General features: G+C 36.6%; 1 protein-coding gene across 1 annotated transcript in view; it reads left to right on the top strand.

Annotated features, from left to right (window-relative positions):
- Positions 1 to 21,348, top strand: part of adamts3 (ADAM metallopeptidase with thrombospondin type 1 motif, 3) — a 232,580-nt gene that overhangs the window by 95,475 nt on the left and 115,757 nt on the right. The window contains exons 6-9 of the mRNA XM_022664827.2: positions 4,984 to 5,067; positions 5,726 to 5,882; positions 13,083 to 13,188; positions 19,178 to 19,321. Coding sequence (XP_022520548.2) covers positions 4,984 to 5,067; positions 5,726 to 5,882; positions 13,083 to 13,188; positions 19,178 to 19,321 — 491 coding nt within the window. The remainder of the gene's footprint in view (positions 1 to 4,983; positions 5,068 to 5,725; positions 5,883 to 13,082; positions 13,189 to 19,177; positions 19,322 to 21,348) is intronic.

Here is a 21,348-nt window from a genome sequence, read left to right as displayed (position 1 = left end):
AGGAATATCTGGAGAATCTGGAGTAAAAAAGATTGACAGGGACAAAAGTGCTCTGTTGCACACCTTAAGATGTTTTTTGTAGAAAGAATGGGACAGAATAACACAGGAAATGCTTTATATCTTGTTTACCTTGGTGCCAAGCATCCTTTAAGCGCTGTGAGAAGAAACAGCAACTTTACAAAGTAGAAAATGTACCGTTTCAATGTATCATTCTTTTTTTTTTTGGAATTTGTTGCAGGCCAAAAATGCAGCAATAGATGTTAAACAGACAAAATTTAGAATAATAATAACACAGGGATTGTATGGTCGCAGAAAACATGGAACCACCAACCACCAAGCGGAAAAAAGAGGAATATGTGGAGAATTTGAAAATAAAAAAAACGACAAAACTGCACTGATGCACACCTTAAGATGTTTTTGCAGAAAGAATGGGACATAATAACACAGGACATATAACTTAGTTGAATGATAACTTGGTTGAATTAATCTAATAGTATTGGCAGTATACACTCTAGGTAGTATACAGTAGTATACAGTCTAGCATCACCTAGGCTACCAGTGCAATACCTTAGCAACATGCAAGCAACCACTTAGAAACACTTTAGCTACCACCTAGTTTACCTTAACAACCAACACCAACACCTTAGCATCCAATTTGTTTTATATTATCAACCCCCTAGGAACACCTTAGCAAACAACAGTATCATAGCAACACCTTAGATGCCACCTAGCAACACTTTAGCAACCAACACCAGTTTCCCAGCAACACCTTAGCAACCAATTTGCAATACTGCCAACCACCTAGGTACACCTTAGCAACCAACACCAATGCAACACCAACATCTTAGCAATCTCCAAGCAAGACCTTAACAAACAACACCTTAGAAGCCACCTAAAAAACCTTCACAACCAATTTGCAACTTTAGCAGCCATCTAGCAACACCTAAGCAACCAACGGCAATCTCATAGCAACATATAAGCAACCACTTAGCAACCACATTACAAATACCATATTATCATAGCAACCACATTGCACCAATACCACACCAACACCTTAGCAACCACTTTACAAAAACCATAATAATCCCTTTGCAACAACTTAGCAACTAACACCAACGCCATAGCAACATCTTAGCAACCACCTATTAACACCTTCTCAACCAGCACGAATTCCATAGCAACACCTTAGCAACCACTTTACAATATGTAAACAACTACTTTGCGATATATCAGCAACTACCCAGCAATACTTTATCAACCACCAAGCATTAACTTAGGAACCAACACCAGTGCAATAGAAACCACCTAGCAACACCTTAGCAACTGAGACCACTACCATAGCAACAACTTAGCAACACCTTAGCAATACCTAAGCAACCAACCCAAACCACAACAGTACTGCTGGGCTGCAATCACACTCACACACGTTTGTGCATGAACCGCAGTCTGTATTTTATTACGATTTTTTTTTAGAATCTCAGCGTGAGCTGAGTGAGATAGGTTTAAGCAGGGGAAATGCATGCAGAGATTTGGGGCTTTGGGTACCTAAGACAGGGATTAACAACCACTAGACCAGCGTGTTCAGCTGGTGAACCGTTTTCTACTAAAAACCCATGTCTGAAATATGAGCAATCCCTCTGTGACATGTTTCACAAAGTGGAGAAGTGGTGAAGCAGTGGAGCGGAGCTTTAAGGGCGGTGTTAAGGGCGGGAGGTTGACACCATATCGCACTTCACACTAAACGAATAGATGTAGAAAACTGTCAGTTTGCAGCCTAGCAATTTCAAGGATAGAACGCATGCGAGTGGAGAGATCGTTATCTTAGAGCCGATTTCTCTTATATCACCAATTTTGAGTAATACTGTCATAACAATCTGACCTGTATCTGTCATCTGTCATATTTCAGTTTTTACACCGTGTTTTTGATTAGCTGCCTCATGAGAGATGTGAAACATCATGATAGTGGTGCATATCAACCAGAGTTGCACTCTTTTAATCTTGATCTGTGAGGAAAACGATGAAAATATACAGCACCAGTCACACCTCTTCTCGTTCAAAGTGTTTTCTTCTTACATTCTAAACTGAAAAGTGTAAATAAACCATAATATCCCGCTTTCAAGATTTTTTCAGGGTACAGTCCTAGTCAGAAGTTTGGATTCAACTTCTCCTTCAAAGTTTTCAGTTTTTCTTTTCTTTTTTTACATTGTAAATGAATGCAGAAGTCAACCAGACTATGAAGAAACACATAAGGGATCATGTAGTAACTTGGAAAGTGAAAAACAACTCAGAAAAATCTGTGAAGCATTTAGGTGCTTTTATCTGGGGTGCTGTTAACTTGCAATTTCTGAGGCTGGTGACACTGATTGACACTGATGACTGAACTTATTCTGTGCAACAGAGGTAACTCTTGTTCTACCCCTCTTTTCTGAGCCGGTCCTGATGAGAGCCATTTTCTTCATAACGTTTTTGATCTTTGTTCTGACTGCACTTGAGGTTGATTTTAAAGATCTGGCATTTTTAGATTGATTAGCCTATTTTACTTAGTTAAGCAGTTCTTGCCATAATATGGATTAGATCATTACTCAAATAGAGATATTAACTGTATACCTGTAACTCTACCTCTTCACAACTTTACAACTGATGCTCTCAAACATATTAAGAGTCAAGAAATTCAAGTAATTAACTCTTGACCAGTTCAGCACAGCTGTTAACTGAAAGCCTGAATTCCAGATGGTCCACCTCATGAAGCTGACTGTGAATATGCAAAGATAAAGAGGTGCGTTTACCTTAAATATAAAACATATTCTGGTTTGTTTTAAAACCTTTTTGTTGAATAAATAATTTAATGTGTTTTTCTCATAGTTTGGATGATTTTAGTATTAATCTACAATGGAAAACATTTTAAAATAATGAAAAAACAAAAAACAAAAAAACACAGAATATAAGGTGTGTCCAAACTTTTGACTGGTACTTTTCAACAAAAAAATGTAAAACAGTCTGCTGCAAACTTTTCAAAGGCATGGCCGTGGAAGAAGAGGAATATGTGGAGAATTTAGAAATTTAGAATTTCCAAATTTCAATTTGGAAATTGAAAAAAAAAATGCACTTTTCACGCATGAATAAGTTTTGGGGAAAAAAGAACATATATAAGTTAGCCGTTTTTTTTTTTTTGGGGTGTGATGGTGAACATTTTTCTGGAGAACATTTTTTTTTAATTAGTGTGATTGCAGTAGCCAGTAATAGTTTTGTTCTTCTTTTTCTTAACTATAAATTGTACCTCCTGCTTTGCTCTGCGATTCCCCACTGCCGTGTCCTCTCAGGTTCAGTTGTCCTATAGGCAAGGATGATGTGTCACTCACAATATACAGATCGATCAATCAACAAGATGTCCATTACAATATTTCCACATTGTATACACACAAAATATGGAACTATGCACACAAATCTAAAAACATGAAGCTCATGTGTCAACATTGTGGCTCCAAACTGCTAAACTCTAAGCACAATTTCATATGTTCTCACTCAAATATCATTCTAAATCACAGCTTTGCAAATCGCTAAACACAAATTTCATCATTTAGTACAGCTTGCTCACCTAAGAATCCCTGACCTTCAAATACATAAATAATAAATACATTTTTGTTACCTCTTTGTATGTGAACTGATTTTCCTCGTCATGTTTCTAATTGTACTTACATACGTGAAAATTACAGTTTTGCAACCTTACTACATATAGTAAAAATGGCTTACAATTGTGTTGCATATACAAGTAGTACTGTAATGCTATAGGGGGGGGGGGGGGGGGTCCTACACAGCACCAAATAAATATAAAGACAACAGAAAGCCAACGTATTCCCATGGACTTGTATGCATTTGAATTTGTACAGTGACCTCAAGAAGTCAAAAACAAAACCAAATACTTCTGATAATAGTGCTCTGAATTTATCTTGTCAGTGTTTATTTGATGCTCTGCAAGAGATAAGTATTTAAATAGCTGTGTGTGTTGTTTTTGTGGAAGGAATCAGTTTTGCTTGAGATTTGTGGAGTTTGTGTTTAGAGTTTTGAGAAACTGAGCCATTTTTTTTTATTTTTAATAATTATTTTTTTTAAATAATTATTTTAGTTTAACTGAGTGCTGCTTTAATAGATGAAATTAATGCTAGTATTGCTGTATATATTGCATTTTTATTTTATGCCCACTTGGAAAGGGGAAACGCTGTATGTGTGTGTGTGTGTGTGTGTGTGTGTGTGTGTGTGTGTTTGTAAGAGAGAGAGAAAAAAAGAGAGAGCGAGAGAGCGAGAGAGAGAGAGAGAGTGGGTGAAAGTGAGTGAGAGAGAGAGACAGAGAGTGCCTAAAAGTATTTAGCACAGCAACAGTTTGGAGGAAAATAAAGCAGATAAAAGTAGAGGATGACTCAATAGTCTCTGTTCTTTGTGGCCAAATAAATCAGCTATGATAAACCGTTCTACAGCGTACGCAGCCATGAACACACTCACAACATGAGGAATATGCTGCTGCCAGTGTGAACCCACTGCACCCTCAGTGTGTGCATGCAGTATAGTCTATACTGAACTCCTGGAGTAACAACACAGCGTTACGTTTTCGATATATCAGTGATCCAGATCTTTTCCACCTGATTCCAATCCTTTGAAAAATACATGATCGGTTTGGAAGATTCTCAGTCACGTGATCGGTTTGGAGACATCCCTAAAATTTGCTGTGAAAGCATGGAAAAGTCATGAAAAAGCCATTAACATGTATTGCTTAAAAACTGTATGAGAACTCTGAGAACTGTATCCATACGGACATGACGTACATGTTTGACGTCATCAAGCCAATTCAATGCAACACTTTTACTGTGTATCTTTCATGCTTTTCACACCTTGACACCTTTAAAAGCATCTGTTGTCTACTGTTCACACATTGTGTGTGTCATTCTTTTAGCGCTTGAGCTTGTTTTTAAAACACATTTTTTTCTGTAGGTGAATGAGATCTACCATGATGAGTCACTGGGTGCGCACATCAACGTAGTGCTCGTCAGGATGATCATGCTCGGCTATGCAAAGGTAAGACACACTACTAAAAAGTTTTAAGGAAAAAATTGCTTTATATATTTTCACCCCAGATATATGATTATACAGTATTGTTTATATCGATATTGAGTATGCTGCATTCCAATTACTTCAGACAGGTAATCTAATATCGCTAATATGCTGGAAGATATACAGCACTAAGTGACAAACGTTCCTGTGTAAAATTGAAACTTTTAGCTTTGTCTTATGGGATAAAAAAAAATTATATGTATCATATATTGCCATTAAAAAAAAAAGATATATTTTTTTATACATATCGCCTAGCCCTACTCAGAGTGATTTAAAACGATTTAAAACGAGAGATCTAAGTATAGACTTTTTTTTAGATATTTATCTTTTATGTGGCTTGACTTCTTTCCATTTAGGCACATTTAAACATTTAAAAAAGCCTTAATTGGAAAAAAGGGCAGCATTTAAATAAAACATATAGAACCAAAGGGGGCGCACTGATGCCTTACCTTCATTGTTTTTATGCAAAGCCAAACAGAGACCAAGCCTCGAGTAGAGACTCATCTCCATCTAATTCGATGCCTCTCTGTAGTGAACTTAGGTCATGCAGACTGATGTGTGTTTGAGTGACGCAGAGTAAACAGAGATTTAGAAGCACGGTCTGTTCTTTTTCTGCCCTCAGTCCATTAGCCTCATCGAGAGGGGCAACCCGTCACGCAGTCTGGAGAACGTGTGTAAATGGGCGTTCGTGCAGCAGAAGGAAGACCCTGAGCACTCGGAGCATCACGACCACGCCATCTTCCTCACCCGCCAGGGCTTCGGCCCCACCGGCATGCAGGGTAATAACCCCTATTACCTCACCGCACATTCCATAGTAGTTATTATTAGCTTTCTCAATAGCAATAGTTGACAATGAGTTAACTGTTCTTTAACCCCCCGGGGGGCCTACACAATAGGAGTGGGCAACAAGATGATAATTTACTACTTGTTGTAGAACACTGAACAACTGTAAAAAATGACAAAATGATAAAAATGACACAAATTATAGAGCGGCTGTTAATAATAACAACCAGTGTACAGTACCTAGTTGAACTGGGCGTCAGTATTATGAGGTTTTAATTATACTAATATGCCAAATGTCATGGGTGGAGATCATTTCTGCTCTACTCAGTTGCTTCTTGTCTGTTTGCACGGTTAGTTCTAGCCAGACACGGCCGGTCACCATCATTACCACCCACTGTTCCGGTCTGGACACACTTGTACACTGTGGATCAATGAATGTTGACCAATTCTGGTAACATTTGGCATCCAGTATTAGGCCTCACTTAAACTCTGGACAGTGCTTAACCTCACTCACAAGATAACACCTCACAACTCCTAGAGATGGGGCCTTTTTTTATGCAGTCTCAATATCTCTTAAAAAATATTCTGTAATGTAGAAGTTTTTCATCTTCATAATTACTCTTTTTATTGGGTATCCACTGCAAATTATTTATACAATATTCATTTATTATGCTTGAGGATGAGTAAAAATATACACCAATCATTATTTTTTCCTTTCATGCAATGCATTAAAAAACATTTTACCTTGTTTTATTAAAGATCTTACTTTATACAAATATTAGACAAATGTCTCTTTTAAATTTCCTTCACTCACACTGAAATAACTAGACCAGTTTCAATTTCATTCTGGAAATATTATCAAAACAACAGGATAATAATTATGAATAATTATTTAAAAAACAGTAAACATAGTATATATGCTAATTCTCCTGGTATGAAAATGGCTACTGTTCCTCCTGCCAATACCCAGTTCCAACTCTCTATAATGACTGCTTTCTTAAGTGACAGAATAAAAATTGCAGTATTTCAGAGCTTTCAGAGATAATACTGCTTGCTGGCAGTGTTTGTCATTTATATTATTGACTTTAAAACTACAGCAGTTCTAAATTACAGACGTGTCACTCTTTTTGGGTGTCACCCATTTTCATACATTGTTATTTTTCAAATAGGCCCATCAGTTAGAGGAACTGAAGTCAAAATATGCTGTGTGAAAAAGCCTCTGGCTCTGGTTGACAGAGAGAGTGTAGGCTATTCAGTAAGTAAGTAAGTAAGTAAAACCTAATTTATACTACTGGGTCGTACCTACGCTGTAGCCTTTGTGTCGCTGCATACCCTACGCCGTAGCCTGATGTAAGCAAATGTAAGTACGCAACACGGACAGTGTAGGCTATGGCTTAGGTTTGACGCAGAAGTATAAATTGGCCTTAAGTGTGTAAATAAGTAAGTGGGGAGGGAGGGATGTACAGATGCATGCTTCCCTCTGCTGACAATCTTTATAGAGATGCGGATTTCATTTTCCAGCAGGACTTGGCACACTGCCCACACTGTCAAAAGTACCAATTGGTCTTATATAATATTCTCATTTTCTGATACAATTGCAGTGCATTAAAAGACATAATAAGGTATTGTTTAAAAGATTACCTTACTTTTTTGGATTTATTAGCATTATTTTAGTTTTAGCAAGAAACATTTGAGAAAGGTGTAATTTAAATTCACACACATTAACTAGACCCATTTCATTTAATTCTGGAAATACTATCAAAACATTGACATGAGACAAACTTGAGCGCCTGCAATTGTGAATGCACTACAATTCAATACATTCCATTATATTCTGATACTGTAAGCAAGCCAATATACTTGTTTTCATCAAATTTTTCAAACTGCAGTCTGCATATTTATTAAATCAAAGTAAATAGAAAGTTTACCTTTTATCCTATCAGAACAGTGGGATATATATATATATATATATAATGACAGAGTACTGGATGTTTAGAAGAGTCAATGATTAAAGAAGTCAAATTTTCTTCATGAAAGAGGCCAATCTGAAGTACCAGTTATTTTGTGCTCTTGGGCAGTTACCCAATGGGCGACCATCCAAGGCTTTACTCCTGAGTTGAGTTTCCAGCTGCCCCAGAATCTATAAGGACTGAAACATAAAACTTGTCTGAACCCACAGCAAGCTAAACTTTAACAATCATTTGCTTAGGAGATACAGTGACTTGAGTAGTTAGAATCACACAGATATGACCAGCCTGGCCACAGTACAAACACTGATATCTAGTGCTCAGAATTTGAACACAACATACTATAAAAAACACTATACTATAAAATTTACGATATTTTCTCAAAAGAAGGGTTAGGTGCTCTTAGCTGCAGGTGTTTGCTCATCATCCCTTGCATTCTTTCATCATCAGACCTTTTTTGAGGTCCCATCATAACCCAATCATCACATTTAAGGTTGAGTATGGCAATGCAAGAACCTCTGCTTAGTATCTGCAATTCCACATGATATGGAAAAGAAGCACAGTTCAGTTGAACAGGGTGGTGAAAGCACCATTGCGTAACATCAGAAATGGAAAAAATGTTGCTGTTCTTCTGAAGCAGCAAGCCTCCACTCACCAGCTACGGAGTCCAGAGAGGAAAGAGTGCACTTACAGGGTTTGTGTGTGGTTAAACAGAAGTGCACAGATTTCGCTCCAGATCTCTGCTACTGTCCGTCACTGTCCTTGAATTTCTGCTTATCTTGCCTCAGCACAAGGCAGCTTCCTGGAAACCTACCTTTTAAAAGCTGAACCATTTCAGTTAAAATTTCACAGCAAGCATAAACAATTACCCCGCCTTCAAATCCACGTTCCCTAAGTGGCGACCAAATGGTCAACATTTGGTACCTGGCTTTGATGATATTGCAGTCATCAGGAGTGGTCTGCTACACTGCCCTTAGGACAATCAAACAGTAATGCGTGTGCGGCGCAGCCACCTACAATAATTGGTTTATTACAGGCCCATTGGTCCGACACAGATCATTGTTTCATCTTTGGGTGGTACATTGAACGTGTAATCTAACAAGAACAAAATGCTCACAGTGTGACACGACTCGCAATGTACTCATCATCGAGTCAATAAAGGGCTAAGCTTCTGATATTTATTTCTGCATCCCAGCAGCGACGGGCCAAATTGAACACTGTTCCCATCTCGCCAGCCGAGAAAGTCTGGTTATTTTCCGCAAACAGATGTGTGATTTTGTAAATGTCAATCGTTGTTCCGAACGGATCCGCCGAGGACGGTTTCCTTTTTTCTCATCAAAAGAGACGCGGCGAAGAATTCATCTCTATTCCGAGCACAACAGGTTGATAAAGGTATTGTTTAAAGTTTTCAAACACTGTCTGTAAGGATAAAGCAGTCGTTCCCTGCAAACTGTAGTCCTTCTCTCGAGACACCTGAGAGATATGCTCAGGGCTTAGAGCATAGAGCAGCAAGCAGATCAATTTAAGCATCTCAGCATCCATCTGACAAATTGGCACTCGAATGCAGATATGGTGCTGGAACAAGGCTGTCTGCCACTTTCATTCGAAAACATAGCCATTGTTTCATTTTCACAGCTCTCCCGTACTGGGGAGCTACGCTGTGCAAGGTGAATTATTCTGTACCATTCTCCAACACCCACTGGTTTAACGGAAAAAAATCACTTTATCAGTACGAGGCAATATTTGATCAAGCCACATGTCAAACAGTGATACTTTCTCTAAAGGAATAGTTTGCCAAAAGATCCAATTTACAAGATTTTCTTTACCTCAGTTGTAGATTAAGAGGAATTTGCTTCTTCAGTTTTTGGCTATAACAACAAGATGATCATAGCTAAAAAAAAAAAAAAAATGTAACCAAAACATTGTTTTTGATAGTCTTTTTCAAGAATGAGAATTCTTTGTAAAGATAAAGTGACAGTCATTCAACCCTGTGAACAACCTTGTTTTCACATCAGATTAAACATTTTTGTACTTGTACTTTTTACATTGTGCATTAATTATATTACTAAATCAGATGTCAATCAAGAGAATGCCTGAGGCTAAATGGCTGGGGATACTGCCTGTTCCTAAATGCACCAAAAGTCTCAATTAATCTCATTCAACAGAGTTCATACTTTATACTATCAGGATTACAATTTTCAACTCCAACTAAAAAGCTCAGCTCATTACATTCTATTTCAACAAGAAAATAAGAAAAGAAAATGAGGGTGAAACTAAAACGGACTGACCAATTGTTCACTGTTAAACTCAACATTAACATTAATTCATTCAGCATTTATTCAGATTATTATCAGTGAGGACTGTTGCCCCCGTTAGCATCATGCTAATTACATTTCTAAATCACACTAAAAACACACTTGTCTCAAACCACGTTTAGTTTTTTAACGCCACGATATGGGCCACAAGTGTAGATGATAAAAATCCCCTTTTTTCTGCAGTAAAATTAGTTTTTTTACATTCTGAATACTTTGAGGGCTTTGGAGACTCCTACAGGACGCTTAGAGAAGCTGCCTGTTCACTCTCTATTAAAAAGAGACATAAAACTTAAAAAAAAAAAACGTAGTTCATTACAGTTCAGGAAAGCTCCATTTGGCTTTAGCTAGACTCTCTATCTAAACTTGCTAACTAGCTTATATCAGTCTTGTAGCTTATTTAATTTAACACTAATAACATTTAACTAATTTTGTTTCAATTTAGCTACAAGACTTTTCCCTTTAGCCTCAATTATTGACCAAAATGAGCTTGCTTCTTCTTGCAATTTTGGTCTGGGGCTAACAAGCTACATAGCTTGGACAATTTTGGCTTGGTAATTTATTGTTAGCTAACTAGCTAGGTTACCTAAAAAGTTATTTAAATTTTTTAAATTATAACAGTGTTAAGTTCAGCACCAGAAACCACATAATTAAATGTATTAGTGATTTCTTGGGGTTTGTGTGACACTTTTTTAATAATTAGTTTATCTTTATAGTCTTTATTAATTTGGATTTATTCCAAAAATATTGAATTTTCTGTTACAGGTTAACCAGTTCCTATCTCTGCTTAATTAGTTAGTTGGCTCCTTCACTGGATAATTACCAGCAGTGAAGCTAATTGTTTTAACTTAAAATAGCTAGCTAGATAACTAACTAAACGAGCTAATTCTAGATAGCTATGTTAGTGTTGCAGCTCTAGTGTAAAACTAGCTGGTTAGCTAGATATCTAGGTTAACTGGCTACCTAGCTAAAGGAGCAAAATTTGGAAAGCAAAGTAAATAACCTGTAGGGTAACATTTGGTTATATTTTATTTCTTTTTGACAAACAATTGCTTTTTAATGTAGCTAGATATAAGATGCCCCCTTACCTCAACTGCAGAGCAAGAAACAAATCCGTTTCTTCAGTTTTCTGATGAAGCCACACAGCTTACAGGCAAGCTAGTTAGCTAATATTGCTAGCTAGCTAACCTAATTTAGCTATCTTGCAGAATAGTTTAGTTTTTACCTATTTTTTAAAAACAATGGAACTTATCTAAGCAGATGTATATGAGATTATTAAACAACTGAATGTGGTTAAGACAAGTGTGTAATAATTTAGGAATGTAGTTAGCATGGTGCTAACTGGTGTCGAAATTACATGTTAGTTAGCTAGCTAGCTTTAGCTAGATAATCTATCTAAATTAGCTAACTTACCAAGTTAACTAGTAAGCTTGCTTATGTCAGTCTTGTAGCTTATTTAATTTAATACTACATATATTTAATTAGTTTTTCCATATTTAAACAGATAACAGTGTTGAGTACAGCACCAGAAACCACAATTAAATGTATTTGAGATTTCTAGTGGTCTTAGGTAAGTGTGTGATAATTTGTTTTAATAAGTTTGGAAGATGCTATTTTTTTGTGTAAATTCTAGTTCTCTAATAAAGCTAATTATATTAGCTACTTGTTAGTTAGTAATGCAAAGCTACAAAGGCTAACTTTAAACTCCAAAGTAGACCAATTTTAGGGCACATTTGACTAAATATATATTTTTCTATACAGATGCATTTGAAAAAAATATTTTTTAACTAAAATACTCCCACGCAACTGACCTTCAACATTGAAATGTGGTTGAAATATGGTTGAAGTAATGTTTGTTGTTGTTTCAACATTGAAACAACATTTTATGTTAAATGGTTGTGCAAGTGTTGACATTTTAACATCGAATTAACATAATGTACTTAACCTTCTGCCATTTGAATTAGCATTTTACATTGCATCACCATACAATTAAAAAAAAAAACGATTGGATGGAGTGATGAAAAAGTAGCTTTACTTCCATTTGCAATATTTGCTTTTTAATTTGGGGGTATGATCATGTTCTATTTGTTTTAATGTTGTGTTTTTGAAGATCAAATGTTGAATCAGATTGGAAGTGATGGGTAAGATTCTCAGACTCTTCTGCTTAATTAGTTTAGTTGGCTCCTTCACTGGAGAATTACTAGCAGTGGTGCGCACAAGACTGAGGAAGGTGAAATGAAAAAATGTCATCAGGACCTCAGCCATAAAAGCGTATTGGATATATGGATTAGATTCATTATGAAAATTCTTTTTTTGTCATATTTTTCTTCCCTTCTGCCGTTTGAAATAGAGGTCATCGTGTGTAATCAACTTGGACATGGAAATCTGTTCCCTTCACAGCCCTGTTACTCTTAAACTAAGCTGTATTTCAGGGATAATGGGGCTACAAAGTCTAAAAAGATGAAAATTTATTTTAAAACACAGACTTCATTATTGCACAATCATTCGTCTAGTTATTTAGCATGGGGAATTCATTATATCAGTTCAGGCTTCACCATTATAGTCAAATACCATTAGTGAAAAATCAGATTAATTAAAGGATGGAAATTAAGCATGTTAGCTAAATGGCTGTTGAACAAAACATGGTTTGATGTTGGCGAAGTCTGTGTTTCCTAAAAAGAAAATAATAATAATAAAATAGAGCTCTGTTTTCATAATTAACCTCAGCCTGTATTGATGCAGACAGATCTGCTAATTTAGCCAGAGAGTTGTCATTATCAGATAAAATATGACAGTCTGACCCCAAATGCTCTCAGCCCACGTCTGTGGAGCTGTGCCAGCTGGCATCATGAGTTTGTAGCCTTGAGTTTGCCATTGTTACGTAATAAATAAGCCTGTCTCTTCCCTCTGATCCCAGGATATGCCCCCGTTACTGGGATGTGCCACCCGGTGCGGAGTTGCACCCTTAACCACGAAGACGGCTTCTCCTCCGCCTTTGTAGTGGCCCACGAGACCGGACATGTGTAAGTTTTCAAACGCCTTACAAAGCGTGATGTTTCTCAAAGCGCTCTCTGCAGTGCTGGCCGTGGGGGTTTTCAGGCTTAATGTGAAAAAAGGAAGGATGTTTTAAAATCAGTTAAAGGGCACATGTCCCATGGAACATTGAGTTTCCCTTTCCTTTTTTCTAAAGGGAATTCAGTTTTCTGAACTACAGATTTCTTTGTTTTTTGCTTTTTTTTTTAACATACTTACACTTTTCAGATTAATAAACACATTTTAATATCAGGAAAAGATAACCTGACTAAATATAATAATGTTATGTCACAGCATCTCAATCAGACTTTGACTAGGCCACTTCCAAGACCTTCATTTAGTGTTTTTTGAGCCATTTAGAGGTGGACTTGTTTGTGTGCTTAATGTAACAGGTCACACAGCTTCCAAAATGTTCCACTTCTATCTGTCTCATCAGTCCACAGAATATTTTCCCAGGATCCTGGGGATCACCAAGATGTTTGTTGGTAAATGTGAGATGGGCCATTGTGTTCTTTTTGATTAGCAGTGTTTTCGCCTTGGAACTCTCTCATGGATACCATTTTCACCCAGTCTCTTTCTTATTATTGGATCAAGACCACTGACCTCAACTGAGGTGGGTGTGGCTTGCAGTTCTTTAGATGTTGTTCTGGGTTCTTTTGTGACCACCTGGATGAGATGTCCATGCCCTTTTTAGGTTGAGGGGCTGACTTTTTTACATAGGTCCAGGCTTGTTTGCCTTTGTTTCACGTTAACAAATGAAAGTATAATTTAAAAACTATAATTTAAATTGTTACTCATCGCTTACTCAGGTTATATTTGTCTGATATTAAAGTTTGTTTGAAGATCTAAAAAATGTAAGTATGACAAAAAGTATGACAAAAAAAGAAAAAAAAAACTAAAGAAATCTGTAAGAGGGGAAAACATTTTCACAGCACTATATGTAAGTGTTTACAATATATGAGAGAAAGGATAAGTCTAATGAGGAAAATTCGATAGAAAGGGGACTGTAGTACCATGTTCTAGCCAGGATATAGTATAAAATTTGATAATAAGTGTACAAATGTGGCAAGACATGAAAATTGGTGAGCTTGAGCTGTTATGCAAAGAAGAATGGGAAAATATATCAGTCTCTAGATGCGCAAAGCTGGTAGAGACAAACCTCAAAAGACTTGCAGCTGAAATTGCAGTGAAAGGTGTCTCTACTAAGTTTGTGGTTGTAAGGTGACAAAATGGAAAAGGTTTAAGGAGTATAAATACTTTGGTAAACTTGATAAATACTTTATCATGTCTGCCTGAGGCATGATAACTGCATGTTGTGTTCTGCAGCAGTCTGGGGTGCATTATTCCTATATGCATATTTTTTGGCCAATAAATGTACGTTTGAATAAAATGTTCCTCTCTGATTTGTGCAAGCTGTTGTAAGATTTCAACACCCCGACATCCTTTTATTTTCTTATAATCTCTTAGGTGTCAAGACTCGTAGCCATGTGCAGCTGTTAATATTAGCAGTTTACAATATTTACTTGCTCAGTACTTGACGTTATCTGAGCTGACCTCACTGGTACCCTACTGTACGAATCATGTAGAAACACATTAGTTTTTGTCTTTGAGTTTCTGCTGTGGGCGGAAGTCTATTCAGTGGGAGAAATTGCTAAACTGGAAGTGTGTAGTTGAATCATAGTTGAAATAAGCGGAAATAAATTGGTTCAGAAGAGCGTATAGGCTCTTTGCTCTTTGACGTAACAGAGGGATGACCTTTCTATCTTCTAAAAGATTCTTCTTCCAGTGGTTTGGGCTCTGGGCTACTCTCAGAAATAGAAAACCAACTGGATCATAGCTTTTTGCTGTTCTGAAACTCATCTGATTTGAGGGTAAGGACACCCCACAGCTAAAACCATACAAAATTGTACCATACATGACCTTGCGCTGTACTCACTATTACCATTAACATCTTCTCTCAAACATTTCACATTTGCTGCCCCTTAGCATAGACTGTTTCTGTAAATCCTTACGTGCCCCCTCGCCGCAGTAAGGCTTGTTAATAAAGCCTTATTAAGATGCATCTGTAGTTCGATCGCATGTGCCAGATCTATTTTGTAGATCGGCGTGAAATCTCCTTTTTCCGCAGCAGGGCTTAGAGCTCATGGCTATTGAACATTTAGCGAGGGTTCACAAAGCACACACTACCCACACAGATTAGTCACCGACTCAGCCTTATCATTTGCAGCATATTCTGCATGCCTCCTCAGATCTCTACTGCTTCTAAATGTTATATCTTTCTTTCTATTCCTCTTTTTTTGCTTCTTTCACTGCATACCAGAGAGAGAAGCTGAATGGTAAGATTGATCATTAGTCATCAGTCATTTTACTGAACATTTTCTCAGGCCACCTGCCTTTATCACTGCTTCCCCCAGGCTGGTAATAGCAAGCACATGTATTATTAATTACATGTATATATACCACCCCAAATCAGAAAAAATTGAACAGTATTGAAAATGCGAATTAAAAATAAAAAATGCAGCGTTTTTTACGTTTACTTTGACTTTCATTTCATTGCAGACAACATGAACCCAAGCTATCTCATGCTTAATCTAGTCACCTTAATTCTATTTGTTAATAGGTCGAAAACAAAATGAGACGAGAACATTTTAGGCTCCTCAATTAATCAGCATTATAAAATATAGAAATATAAGTGGCTATACCAATCTACTTCATTTGTATATGTGTACTAAAACATAATTCCTTTTTTTTACAGAAAAAATACACCTTAAAATGTCATTTAGCACAGTTGTCCGTCTACCTCTTCGAGGAATCAAACAAACAAGTATAAAAAAAAACGAATTAGTAAAACTTGCAATGTACTGTTTTGGCATAATTGTACAGATGTCCTTTGTAACATATTGTAATGATATTCCATCAGATTCCATCAGATGATAAAGGCTTTCATTATTTCGAAATAAGATCAAGTTACTGCAGTCATGTGACTCATTGTAACAAATAAGACCCCTGGAGACCCTTCAGCACACACACACAAAATCAGTGTATTTCAACATTGTTTGATAAAATGTATTTTTCCTGACATTAAAGTATATTTAAGAACAAAACTGAATGTCATTCAGTACAACACAGGAAACATAATATTTCAGTCACTTTGTATACAAATAGGTTAATAATGGAGTATTTACAGTTTCTTCTGTGCTTTTAAATCTTATGTAAGAGATACTAAACATATACATTTGAAATGGCTGTTTGTTCCTAATGTGTGTATTTTTTCAATGTTTAGTCGTTGCACTGAATGACATTTTTGTGCCCTTGTTGTTTGTCAGCAATATCAAATAAACACAATATCAAATAAAAAACACAATATACAATTGATCCATTTTATGTTTTTGGATTATCCAATTTTTCTTTCACTTAAATATACCTCCAATCCTGCAATTCTGGCCTGCAAAGTTTGGATTGTAAATCATTTCCCACTTTGTAATGTTCCCATTCCTTCTCAAATCACTTAAGACATTTTGACACCAAGGATACCAAGTGTTTCAGGTGTTATTTTGTTCCAGTTTGTCCTTTAAACACATTTCAAGGTGTGCAACAGTAAGGGGTCACCATAAAAAAACAAAAAACAAAGAAAAAATCCCCTCATTCTACACCGTGGACAGGCCGTTCCAGTACCCCTCACTCCACAGCCATGCCTTTGTAATGTGTGCAGCATGTGGTTTTGCATTGAACTTGCATGAACATCCCTGAAAAAGGTGTGATCTTGACGGAAGCATATGTTGCTCCAAAATCTCAATGTACTTTTATTATGTACTTATTATAATCACATTGTTAAAATAATAATCATTATTAGATGCCTTTTGTTATTTTTTTACTTCATTACTAACCATACATTTTCTCCGTCCCATAATTTTTTTAAATGTGTTGCAGGCCTAAAATGTGAGAAAGGATGTTTTAATAAATTAATGCTGATAAAAATATGAAATATCTTGGGCTCAAACTGTGTGTAATCAAAAAAAGTGAAACAAAAGTAAATGTTAAACACTGTACCCATTTTCTATTGGCGCTTTCCATGAGGTCTCAAGTTTGTGACTGACTTGGGGTTGTAGTTATTATAAAGCGGCAGTTTGCACATTTTGAGACCTGTGAGAAGGTGTAACTGCACAGAGCGTGTGGGATCTCTTTCAATGCAGTTTAATATGAATACATTACTGTGTAAAATTCTGTATTTTTGAGCATATTGTTATGCTCATTTGGTTATATAATGTTTAAAATGCTATCAAAATGAAAAGATCAACAAACATACCAGACCGCCCTGATTTTAAAATATTTGACATTGCAAAAGTGGTGGTTTTATCAGGAAACTGATACTATTCTCCTATCAACTCAGAAATACTACTGCTATATATTTACAAAAAGAACAAAAAAAATATTGGCATTGCTGCTTTAAGTATATTAAATATATTAATATTCAAGAACAAAACAGCAAACGGACAGAAGGTCAAATGTCAATCCACCATTCAGTTCCATTGTGCGTCTTTTGCTAGCTCAATTGTTTCAGCCTTAACTGACAGTTGGACACATTATTTCTATTACTTTCTATTACAAAATTGCTACAACTGCCAAGCCATGTATTTAATTTTTGTGGACAGTGTGAAATTGAGAGCGTTTAGATATTATTTCTACTGTCAGAAGATAAACCAGTCTCTTTTTAGGCAATCATTTGCAGTGACAAAGCGCCATTCATTTCACTGAATTCTTTTCAAAAGAGACAAAGAAATCTTTTTTTTTTATTCTGTATACAAAGCGCAGTCTGTATAATGTTCCAAATGTTCTGCGTTATGTTATTAATATATATTTTCCTTTTGCAAACCATTTTGAGACTTTGACAATATCTTATGTAACTTGTATATTTGACGCCTATTCTGCTGGCAGAGTTATGAAACGTGTATATGAACTTTTGCAGTTTTCAAAAGCTTGATTGAAATCAATGATCTGAGAAGGATACTTGTGGATATACATAAGTTTCAAACATCTAGTTTATTATTCCATCCACCGGCAGCAATACAGCACCACTGTGCTTTATAGTTCATATAAAGTTCTTGGGGCTGAATGGTTGGATGCCTTACTTTTATTCCTTCAAACATCTCTGTATGTCTGACTTTTTTCAGAACAACCGCAGATTTTAAGACCTTAAGCTCAAACAACTATTGTCTTCAGCTACAGGTAATTTGGATCAGATAATCAGGAACAGGCCAAGATCCACCAAGACACAGACCTGCCTTGAACTGAAAGCTACTGGAGAACTAGTGCCACATAAACATAGGAATGAAAAACCTTCTGGAGGAGGGTTTAGGGTCAGATTATGCATATAGACATTTAAAGGAATAAAGGTGAGTTAATCAACAAGAATTCCATGCCAGCTGTTAAGCTTGGTGGAGGAAGCATTCTGATCCGAGGCTATGCAAAAAAAATCAAGCAGCACTGTCTCAGCTGTGTACATTTGTTCATTACCTTTCCACAGGTGTTCCCTGTCTCGTTTCCCACCTTGTGTATGTATTTATAGTCCTGTGTTTCCTGTTTCCTTTATTGGTTCTTGTACATTTTTCAGTCTGTTAAGGTTGCATGTTCTTTGTTCTCTGTTTTAGTAAGTTCTAGCTCCTATGTTCTCTCCTATGCTCGCATTTGCATCCGCTCTCCACGTCCTCTCCTTGCTGCACCTGACAAAAGAGGTCAAAAACATCTAGTTAGGCTGCAACTTGCTAAAAAGGCATTTACCTAAATATCATATATCATCATGAATGTGAAATGTTTAGTTATGTTTGTTCTCTTATGTAATTAAATTATTTTTGTTATATTAAAGATGTTGTAAGCACACGCTATAGTGATAATCCTGTGCTAATGTATACAATAGACCATGAATTAAACATGAATAGAAAAGCCAGAGGTCTGATATCTCTCTCTTTTTGTTCTCTCTAGGCTGGGCATGGAGCATGATGGACAGGGCAATCGCTGTGGTGATGAGACCGCCATGGGGAGTGTCATGGCCCCTCTGGTGCAGGCAGCCTTCCACCGTTATCACTGGTCCATGTGCAGTGGACAAGAACTGAAGAGATACATTCAGTAAGTCAAAAACTGTCACTCTACACTATTTTATCTTTAACCCTTTCAGACCCTTTTGTATGCCCACATTCTAAGGCTTATTCAGTAATTATGTTTAAGCTGTTTCTGCATTTTTTTTTTTTTCCGTATTTACATTTTTTTGGTCAAACATTAGTTTGGAGATTGAAGAAGCACAAAATATATTGGGCAGATATAAATAAGATATTTAATGGAACATAAGAAAAAATGAACGTTTGTCTTTTGTCTAAGGCCCAAAAATTTAAGGCAACGTGTTTTTTATTTAATTTGCCTTTTGTCATTGCACATCCTGGGTGTGACTATTGCACATTCTCACATCATACCTATTTTCTATGTTGCATAATGTTGAATGCATGATGCATTTAGAAAAGCATGGGAGCAAGCACACCCAGTCTATCATGATAATTAGACAGTTCCTAGCTGTCTTATTGGATGTTTCCTTAATGGATTTGAAATTAAGCAGTCAATATGTTACTGAAAAACTAATTTCATCTTTAATCTTTTCTTTAATATACTCTTGGGATGCTTTCACATAGTCTTTTAAGTACCATATTTTTCGCACTAAAAGGTGCACTGGATTATAAGGCGTATTTTAAGAGGCACTACAAGGAACTTCTAATTCAGCACGTCTCTTCGCTGGGTGGTGGGGGGTAGCTTGCTAAGTTAAAACTTAGCTACGTAAACAAAACTGTAATAATAAAAAAAAAAGAAAACTGCTTATTTGGGTGAGTAAAGCGCTTCTGTTTACTTACAGTAAGCTTAGATTTCATAGCATTAAGGCTGCAGCATTAATATTAGTGGCTAATGCCGCCTGACAGAGCTACACTGAGGAATCCTGAGTGCTCCGGTAACCAGGACGATATTAGCTAACAGTCCCATGTAGCTTATTTTAACATGGTAAACACGCAGACTACAGTCCAATAAACTCACCTCTGGACGACAAAAGACCTAGCGCTGTTAGCGGCTAATGCTAATGCTATTCCAGCAGTGCTAGCCGGGGCTAGCAGCAGGCCACAGGCAGATTATACTCACCTCTGAAAGGGGAAATAGTGGTTAGTGGCTAATGCTCATTGATATTTAAGTCTGAGCAGAAAGCATACTGATCAAAATGCAGATACACTGATCATGAAGTGCTACTTCAGTGGATGGCTTGGGAACACCCACAGCTGTATAAGTTGTGAGGTGTTTTCTTGTGAGGACTAATAGTGGGTGCCAGACGGATTATACAGTATATTTGTGCTGGCATTTTAACATTATTTGGTCCACAGTGTTTAAATGGTGTGGTTAACTCTCTCATTTACTTTTCTGTATAAGCTGAAACTCACTTTCATGTATTGATGTAATCGTTTTTTTTTTTTGTTTTTTGTTTTTTACTTTGATAAAATATTAATGGTTTAATGTAGTTCTTGGTGTTTCACTTGAGATTTGAAACACTCAGTTTCAGGTAAATTTCAAAGGCCAAAGTTTTGCCAGACTGCTTCAGGACAAGATTAAAAAGCTCTGTGTCGTAAGTTTAACAAATGTTCACTGCTGTGTGCAAGCTTTATTGCAGGAAAGTCAATTTTATGACATCACCACCAGTAATCAGACCTTCATTCATTAGTATTCTAAGCTTAGCAACAAGCAAACCTTTCTACATTTGTTGCATCATTTGTCTCTCCAATGTTTTATGGCAAAACACATCCAGTGCAAAAACAGAATCCCAAGGAATCACAGAAAAATAAATTGGCGTTATGTTTGTTTTGTCTCTTTTGAAAGATAAATCTTTTTGTTCGGTTTAATTTCGTGTTTTTCATAACTCGTCATTTCAGATCTCGCATGCAAATCACACCTCTTTATACAGCTGTGCTCACTTGCTAGTCAACAGCGGTCCCTGGTGTGTCTGGAGCTCAGCTTTGTTTGGTTTCATCCCAGGTTCAGTCAGTTTTAATGGGATTGATCTCCACACAGCTCACCCCTGCTTTGACCTTTGGCAGGAGAACAACATGGGGTCAGATAGGAAGCTATAT

The sequence above is a fragment of the Astyanax mexicanus genome, chromosome 22, assembly GCF_023375975.1.
Source record: "Astyanax mexicanus isolate ESR-SI-001 chromosome 22, AstMex3_surface, whole genome shotgun sequence".
NCBI lineage: Eukaryota > Metazoa > Chordata > Actinopteri > Characiformes > Acestrorhamphidae > Astyanax > Astyanax mexicanus.
The sequence above is the reverse complement of the archived record's forward strand: the minus strand, read 5'-3'. Positions and strand labels throughout refer to the sequence as shown.